The sequence below is a fragment of the Solanum pennellii genome, chromosome 10 (genome assembly GCF_001406875.1).
Source record: "Solanum pennellii chromosome 10, SPENNV200".
NCBI classification, from domain to species: Eukaryota; Viridiplantae; Streptophyta; class Magnoliopsida; order Solanales; family Solanaceae; genus Solanum; species Solanum pennellii.
Genome location: NC_028646.1, coordinates 79617131 through 79627091, shown reverse-complemented (window position 1 = coordinate 79627091; position 9961 = coordinate 79617131). Strand labels below are relative to the sequence as shown.

The 9961-nt window shown below is 29.0% G+C and overlaps 1 protein-coding gene across 1 annotated transcript in view; it reads right to left on the bottom strand.

Annotated features, from left to right (window-relative positions):
* The window catches only part of LOC107002498 (fasciclin-like arabinogalactan protein 16), a 4146-nt gene extending 1639 nt beyond the window's left edge, over window positions 1–2507 (bottom strand). The window contains exon 1 of the mRNA XM_027912412.1: window positions 1041–2507. Within this exon, the coding sequence (XP_027768213.1) occupies window positions 1041–2340 (1300 nt within the window). The 5' untranslated portion in view covers window positions 2341–2507. The remainder of the gene's footprint in view (window positions 1–1040) is intronic.
* Between the last annotated feature and the right edge of the window lie 7454 nt (window positions 2508–9961).

The following is a 9961-nucleotide window of genomic DNA, read 5'->3' as shown; positions in this document are numbered from 1 at the left end:
TACCCCCACCCCACCCCACCCCCTTTCTTTTATGACTCACCGACAGATTCTATGCACCTACTATCTACTAAAACTATTTGGAAGTGTTTAAATAATGTGGAATACTAATTACTTGCCATGCCAACCATCTTTGGCTTCTTGTAACAAAAAAGTAATGAAAACTAACTAATCAATAGAAAAATATAATGATGGACAGAGAAATCTTAACTCTTAGGACTTTGCAAAGCAATAGAGAATACTACAACATTAAGGAAAAATTTAATAAAAGATAACATGTTCAATCATGTGCAAAAGTTAATCAGATACGTAGCTTAGGTTCTAAGTGCAAGTATTCACCAGTCAAAAAAAAGCTGGAAACAACAAACAAAGGGGCCTCAAAGAAAGGCCTAACTCAACAATTGTTCATGATCACCAAAAATACTAAAGAAAGACACAATTTTTAACCCCATTTTCAGCTATGTAATCAAGAATTCAACACTCATCAATTAGTAAAAGATCAAGTTAGTACTTTGTGAAAATAGAATTCATAAGAAAGACACAATCTTTTAGTTGCAAAATCTAGAAGAAAAGATTACCCATTATAAGAATCAAGACTCTAACACACATTAATAATAACCAAAATACATGAAAGATTCAATCTTTAACATCAAAAGAACATATTAGAAACGAAAACATCAGAAAATAAGGTCAAAACCTCACTTAATCCTCATTTCCAGAATTATACAGAATCAAGAACTACAAAACTTGTGTGCAAAAATGCCAAAAACTCCATCATGGAACTCACATCTATGTTGCTCGGACTCTTTCAAAAGTGTCGACAGATACTCCAAAAGTTGTGCATTTAGAAGAATCCAACACATGTATGGCAACAATTTTTGGAGCATCCAAGCAACATAGATGTATCACATAACTATCCATTTTATATTTTTGGTAACATCTAATCAATCAAATGCATTGAATTCAAGAAACAACAATCACACTAACATATCAAAAACCCCAAATAAGCTAAAGAGTAAAAAAGTTTAGAACTTTTTTTATACCTCTTCTTGGCTTTGCAACAACTTTAGCAACAGGAGCAGCAATAGGAGCAGCCTTAATTTCCTCAAGAGGGAACAAAACACCATCAACCCCTTGCACAGAGATTCTTCCATCAGTATAAATATCAGGATCAACCAAATAAGCTGATCCTTCGCCTTGCCCGAATTTCACTGAACCATCAGCTTCTTCAGCCACAACTTTATGTGGCAACCTTAAAGTATCATAATTAATTTTTCCAAATCTCCTCACTGAATTGTACATACTTTCTTCCGTTTGATACTCCGGTATCAAATGGTAATACATTATCTGTTCTGGCGCCCCAGGCTCGCTAAGCTGATCAGTTGTCAGCTTAGCCATAGCCTCGTCATTGGGCGCCAGAACAGTTAAAACATAGCCTTCAGAGACCAATTTCCCCATTTCTGTAGCTAATGATGTGAGATTCACAAGAATGTCTGCTAATTCATTGTAACCACCATAATGTAGTAGTGTTTGAATGAAATCTTTTACTTGACTCTCACCATCGAAATGATGGTGGGGTCCTCCGGGTCCTGGAGCTGGTGCCGGGGCCAGAGATGGCCCCGGCGCCAAAGCATCGTATACGGGCAGCACAGGTGGTGCGCCGGCTGGTACTGATACGGGTTTTTTCAACCGGTGGGTTCTCGGGTCAACTTCCGGTGCTCCTTCCGGTAGCACGGCGGAGATTGACCGGAGACTACGGCGGTTGTTGAAATCTTGCTGGACTGATTTGGGTATTAAAACCCGCTCAATACCGTGGATGATTCCGTCGGGTTTAACAATATCGTCTTGTTTAATAATCTTAGCTGAGCTGACTGATTTCTCTGTTTTCTTATCGGAAATTTGAAGGACGTTTTCTTCTCCGGCGTACAAAGTGGAGTGAACACGGCCACGCACCGGCCAATTTTTGGAGACAATGCGAGTGGGAATCATGTGAAACAACAAGAGATTCTGTAGAGATTTGAGATTACCAGGTTCGAGCAAGAAACGCTTGAATTCAGGGTCTAAATCACGTTCCAGAGCTTCATTTTTAGGAGCAAAAATGGTGATATTGTGCTTAGAAACAGCTTCTTCAAGTGTTTGAAGCAAAAGGGCTTTTTCAACAAGCTCAGATAACTCAGTATAGTGAGAATCCAAAAGGGCAACAAGAATGGAGTTGGAATTGATTTGGGGCACTGTTGAAATTGGGGATTTTGGGTTTTCTTGAAATGTGGCACTTGTAATGGTGAAAAAGAGTGTAATGGTGAACAAAAAGAGATTAGTGAAGCCATAGATCTGAAAATCCATGGCTAAAGATTGAAGCTTTCTCTCTCAATTCTCTTTGTTTTCTCTCTCTTGTTCTTGGAGAGTGTCGGTAGAACAACGTGTTATGTTGGGTTGAGTGAATTTGTGGGTGTTATGGACTTTGGCTTTGTTGTTAGTAAAGAAGGGGGAAATGGGAAGTGTATAGTAGTAGTTGTTTGGTGGAAATAATAAAGTATTCAAAGGGAAAAGGAGGGTCAATGTTCGATATTCGGTATCTGCATTAAAATCTGACTAAATTTAAATTTATAGAAACGATGTATATTTGACGTAAATCGTTCTTAGAAACTCAAACTCAAAACCTCTAGTTAAAGATGAAGTAATACTACTAAAAGAAGGGTCAGTGTTCAATATCTAATATTTGCATTAGAGTTCGATTAAATTTAAATTCACATCGGAAAAAAATATCGTTAAGGTAAAGGGTTCTTGAAAACTCGAATTCAAAACCTCAAGTTAAAAATAAAGGAATACTAAAGGGAAAGGAGGGTAAATGTTCAGTATCTAGTATTTATATTAGAGTCTGATTAAACACAAATTTATGTCGAGAAATAATATTTTGAGGTAAGGGGCTCTCTGTATAGAAAGTTGACTCCCAAAAATCTCTGGCTAAAAATGAAATACTTGATCACGATCAATATTTAAAGGAGTACTAAAGGAAAAGGAGGATCAATAATTAGTATTCAATATCCGCACTAAAATTTGACTAAATTCGAATTCATGTCGGTAAATTTTTATATTAAAGATAAAGCATTTTCTGTAAAAGGCTTTTAGTAGAAAACTCGAACCGAAAAACTCTTATTATAGTTGAAGTACTTAATCACGCTCAATATTTGAAAGGAGTACTAAAGAGAAAGGAGGGTCAATGTACAGTATCTAATATTTATATTAGAGTCTGATTAAATTTAAATTTATATTGAAAATTTCATATTATAGTTAAAGTGCTTTCTGTAAAAACGACTCTATACGATATAAGAAATTCGATATCAAAACTTCTGATTAAAAGACGAAGAAGTATTTACTACTCGATCACCACCTGTATTTGGGTGGGTCAAGGGTTATTTTCTATTTTCTCTCTGTTCTGTCACTCATGTGTATTTGGAATTGCAGGCTTTGGCTTCAAGTGAAGACACATTTTTTAAATTTTTATTCTTTTTTTGGTAATTTAGATTTGTTGAACTTTTGACTTCAAAGGTTTTATGCACATAGAAATGCTAGCTAAGAGGAAAGTTCAGTTTTATTTGTTGGCTATTATTATAATAATAATAATACCTAATTTCAGGTTTGAATACTTTATGATACGTGTGATATACTAATTCTTGTAATAAATGTATTTGATATAATTCCTTAATTTAGAGCAAGTATTGTATTAGAGGTGAGCTTATATTTGTTATTGATTTTTGTAGTCTTTATAAATTTATATTTTCTTGATAAAATACTTTTATTTTTTATGTATATATGAAATACGAAAATAACATAAATGGTAAAATATTAGGTCACTTAACTAATAGCTAGTCCAATACCTAATTGTCTCTTAATATTGTTAGTAATTTGAATGTTAGTTAAAAAAAATGAGAACTTAATATGTTAGATTATCAAATAATAGAATGAATGAAGAGAAAATATACTCTACGCATCTCCTATTCTTAACTATGTTGAAGAAGAAGGAAATTGACGATTGAAACAGGTCCGCAGCTGACTGACGTGTCTAAAACAAGTGTTGATGAAGAAGGAAGCTGAGGATTGGAACATGTCGAAGGAACATGTCCAATGAAGCTGACGAACGAGTTTACAGCACTACAGGATTAGATTACCTATGTTAATTATGATTATATTTCGTCTATAATTATATTATTATTAGAATTATATTACGACTAAGATTATTATTAGAATTATAGTACAACTAGAATTTAGATTATTTATAATTGCATTATTATTATTATATTAGTACCAGATTGATATCGTAGTAAAACTCTAAGTATAGTTAACTTAGAACTCTACAATCCTCTCTTTAGGGCTTGTAACACAATATTATTTTCATCAATATTGTTGATCGCATATTAATACTATCAATATTGATCAACTATCATCAATACAATTTATATATTAATTATCAATAAAATACTTGATTTCTCTAAATTATAAACGTGAAATTTCTACATGAATTTCTACGAACTATATTTATAAATATTGTAAGTCAGTCTCTTTATTTTCTTAGGTAAGAATAAAATTCCCATAGAATATACTTTTTTAAACTTCATAAAATAGATTACATTAAAATATATTGTTAATGCAATTATGGCTCAATTAAATATTAGAGAGATTAATTATATGAAACTACTAGAAGGAAATGGGAAGGTCTTGCTTAAAAGTTAAAAAATGTGATGGACATGACGACATGTGGAGAAAAGAAATAAAATAGAGCAAATGAAAAAGCTGAATTATTCAATTCATCGGGATTGTGATAGAACGGTAAGTATTTATTCATTTTTAATCAGATATTTTGAATTTTAATTCTAAATATGAAAATGTCTTTATTGAAAAGTATATTATCCTGCTTTTTCAACGTAAATTCAAATTTAATCAAAAATATCAATGTAAATATCAAATAAAGCGAAATTAAGTTAAAGTAGTTGGTTGGCTCCATAAGAAGAGGAAGAAGGTAAGAGGTTTCATTTGTTGTTTTTAGGTAAAATGGGGGCCACTATAAGGGTGTATATTCATTGCATTAAGCTTAAGCTTAGCTGCCCTTCTACAATGTTAAATGTTAAATCCATTGTAATTTTAAAGTCATAAAATGTGAAACATGAATTGAGATACCATATATAACAAATATGTAATGTTGAGTTAATAATTCTGACCTCAACATTATATTTTTATTTTTTAAAAATAATTTAGAATACAATAACAAATTTAAGTCGTGTTTTAAATTATAAATTTTAATTTTATATTTATCGTAAAATCATATATGAAATTTAATATATATTTAAGATTTGAATGTGAAACCTGCATTGAGATAGTATATAACATATAGGTCATGTTTAATCAGTAATTCTGATCTTTAACTCTATATTTGTAACTTTAAAAAATAATTATATATATATATATAAAATAATTTAAAATTCAATTACAAGTTCAAGCCGTGTTTTAAATTATAAATTCTATAAAATTAAAATTCTACTAATATAATCATCCCAAACTCTGCTAACAAATAAAAAAAATATTATTACTCTATCGCAACTTTTCAAAGATCATTTGATTCAAATCGAAATATCTCAAAATTATAATTCTAAAATCAAGATAAATAGTATATAACTTAGAAAGTTTATACACTAACTATACAAGATCAACAATTTGACCACAACATAATAAATATTATAACTAAGAATTAAACAAAATATCTAAATAATTCACCTAATCCTTTTTTTCTCTCTTTTTTTTTGGGTTTTAGAGTTTGTTGGTCGGTGTTGTTTCACTATAGGATATTCTTATTCTTGCACACATCTCTATAGGGTTTACGACAGACCTAAGTCTATAATTTTTGTATGTCTCAAATTATTAAAAATAGATATATTATTAGAAAATAATTCATGCACAAATTAGAAATTATTGGAGACATAATTAAGATTCAAATCGGAGATAATGATTTTCTAAATTGATCATGTAAAATAAAATATTTATTTATATACATAAATGATAAATAATATGAAACAGAGAAAGTATGTTACTGTCATAATTATTTTTGTTGTGAGATAAAAATATATACTTTATGTATCTGTCATAATCGATGTGTTTGTAGTTTTCAAAAATAATTACTATCAAGTAGAATGGAAGTAAAATAATTAATTTTATCTTGAACTTCCAAAATGACTAATGTTTGCGATATTTTTATAACAAAGACCGCAAGTATTTTTGTAACCTAGGAAATATAATGGTATTTTAAGGGAAGCAATTTACATTTTTGAAAAGTTAAAGGACTTAATGTGCTCATTTTTTAAGAAGTTAATTTTTTTTTAAAATTAAGACCTAAAAATACTATATATCTCTGGTTCAGTAACTACTAGTAAAATATATGTTGACCAAATGATCAATAAAATATTAGTACATTATTAGGCCATATTAGACAACATAATTAATCATATCAAAAAGTTGCAAATCATGCACGTCATTTTTAAGATTTATCAAATCAGACAGCTTTTAATTAGAATCTCCAAAATTAAACAAAAAAAATAATCAAATTTTTCTGATTAATGAATTGTAGCTGCCCATGTTGACCACATGTTGTAAACAAATTTAAATTCAACATTTTCCCATCTTTTAGTTGGTTAATTATTTTTGCAAGTTGTAGTGTGATGGATCTCTAAAATAGCAAGTCTTTTTTTTAAAAAAAAAAATTTAAATAAAAAGTCCACACATATTATAATATAATATAAAATAATAATAATATTTACACTGTTACACATTCTAATTATTGTCGGCAAGTGATTTGTTTGAGCAATTATTGTGTCATTAGAACAAAGTTAATTAATTTGTTTGTTAATTGTTGTACCATGTGCTTTAACAATTGTATAAATTACCGATTTATTTAGTACACATCTAAAAAATTAACACTATTTGTTACATCAACATCAAGAATTAATTAAGATTATATCAGATTATCAAGTTCATGATAGTAATCAGAACCTATAATAGTTCAAATATTACATCGAATATATAAAAAGTTTCCCTAAATGCAAATAAAAATGTTTCTATCGCATTTACTTTCAATGAATTTGAGTTAAGATGTTTAATTGTTATTTCGCACCCAACTTTTAACTCAAAAAAGAATTAATATATTAGTTCTTCTTGATATTAGAATTTCTTTTTTTAAAAAAAAATTACTATATTTTGTAAATGATGACCTGTTATTTTTTAATATCTAAATGTACTCCAATTGAATTTTGTGGACTTAAAAACAAACTTGTCAGACTATACTGTATAATATATCCCAATTAGTTCCTAAAAAATAATTGTTAATTTATTTAAACATATTCTTTGAGAGGTGTTGAAGAAGTGGAAAGTTCACGAGTGATACAGATTCACAATATTAGTAAGTGAACGTCGACATAAATTGTAATGAGATGATTAAAATTTCTTAATTTTTAATCAGAGATTTTTATATTTTAGGTTTCAATAATGAAAAGATTCAAATGTCAATGTCATTTCGAAAATAAATTCTATAATACACATATTTAATTTTAATAAAATTTCGATCCTGATATCAAACATCGATCGCGACAAAAAAAAAGTTAGTAGAGCAAAAAAAACATCACTAAAAGTGTAAGAAAGAATAGTCAATTTTGGCAGTTTACGGAGTGTCGGTTTAGCCAAGTATGCATGAAACTAAATAAAATTCAATATAAAAAAAAATATTTTCTTTTATAAATTTGAGCTAATATATACTTAGTGTTATACACTTGTTAGTTGTTATATACATCATCAATTATAAATTATTATGATGTTTTTTAATCGATTCGTTGAAAATATTAAGATCTTTTTATAAAATACATTTTTTTCAAGAGATTTATTTTTACATGGTCTCTTTACAGACGTGAATCTAGTTTTAAAGTTATTGATTCATGTGAATTTGATACTTTTAGCATAAACTTTATATTTGTACAAAACATCTATAAATATTTGACTGTATACATAAATTATAAATTTCAAATATCGAATTCGTATTATACAATCTCTTGAATGAGTTTGAAGCATGATTCATGCATTACCTCTTATTAAAATAATATTATAATTAAATCACCATACATATATACTCATTATAATTGTCATTTATAACAAGCTCTACTAACTTATAACTATGAATTTGCAAAAAAGATTAATTATTAATTAATATAAAACCTAAAGTTTGAGTTGTCATTGCTTTAAATGTTGATCCAACCATAAACACAAAGGACAAGTACGATTTGACGAGTACGTGCAAATTAAAAGGTTTGGTAAAGAGACAAATCCCTTAATTAATTAGTAATAATAAAGTTTGAGTAATTATAATTCATACAGCCACCTACTTTAATTAATTTCTTCTTAAAAATTCGTCGCTCGTAAAAACGTCAGAGTTAGTTGAACAAAAAATTTCTCAAATAAATTTTAGATTTAAATTTCTTTACAAATTTTTTCGAAGATATCGTGTGAAACTTTTCTAATATAATTTATCTATCGTATAATCCAAAAAATAGCGATTGCGATTTCGTCATAAAAATTTATTTTCCAAATTTGCTTATGTCTTAACAAAGCCGGTAAGCGAGCTGTCATTTTCCTATCTTTGAGTAAAAAGCCACAACTTTGCCGCTGTTTTCTACGCTACGTAAGCCCCCACGTCCCTTTCTTCGCGCGTGAAGCGCGTGACTTTAAACTTTTTCTTTTCGTTTTCAATTCGGTCTTTGTTATCCACATTAAAGCTTTCACTAAATTCAAATCGTACACTTTAAAGTCCATATGAATCCAACAAAAGTTTCTACATATTCAGAATTCAAATTCGAAACCTCTAATTAAAGAATGGAAGAGCAGTTCCTGACTTTAAACTTTTCTTTTTCGTTTTCAAGTCGGTGTTTGTAGTCTAAGCTTCTACTAAATCGGAATTGCACACTATAGAGATTTAGTCTATGTGGCAGTGGAATCTTATTGGCACGCAATGTGGCATCCACATGACATTTAACAATTTCTGTTAATTAGAAGGGCATTTTTGACCCAATAATTTGACGGAAAAGGTAGTATTAAGCCAAAACATAGTTTAAAGATATATATAAATTATTTCAGATAGTTTAAAAATATTTTTGACGCCATTTATTAAAAGATGAAACAGTTTCACCACCGTACCAGAATACGTGGCTTTAAGCTTAGTTCACAAGAATTTAAAGGGAAAAACAAAGACAGCTCTCCAAATAGAAGATTGTCTGTCTTGTTCTAAAAACGTCATGGTTATGTATTGACTATTTTGCCCTTAGATATTGTCGGTGTTCATGTACTTTTTGGGGTTTTAAAATTATGGCCCATTGTATTTAATTCTTTTTTTTATTTATATTTTCTTTGAGATTTATGATTTAGTTTTAAGGTCCACTAAGAAATTTTAGATTTTTTTTGGGTGGTTTAAAAGATTTGTAATATTCGAGGTCTTTTTCTTTACATTTAAATGTCAAATTTAATAATGAGTTTTTGGATTAGTGGCCTAGCGTATTCGAGAGAATTAATATTTCGAGGTTTTTAATTTAATATATGTGTATTAAAAAAAAATTAAGGTTGAATTAAATATATTGTAAATTAGTAATATTAAGACGTGATATTTGTCATTTCAAACACGATCTCTTATGAATTATTTCGTATATGTAGATATATGTGGTCTTATTTCATATCAGTTGATAAATTTAATTATGAATTCGCGAATTGATTAGCGAGTTCGAGAGAAATAATATTTCGAGGTTTAACCTTATATTTACAGGCAAAAGAAAGTAAAGACAAAATCAAATATACATGTTAGGATTCTCTTTTAAATCGTAATTTTTTTAATCATAATTATGAACATGTCATTGACAATTATATTTCACGTAACTCACGGGTT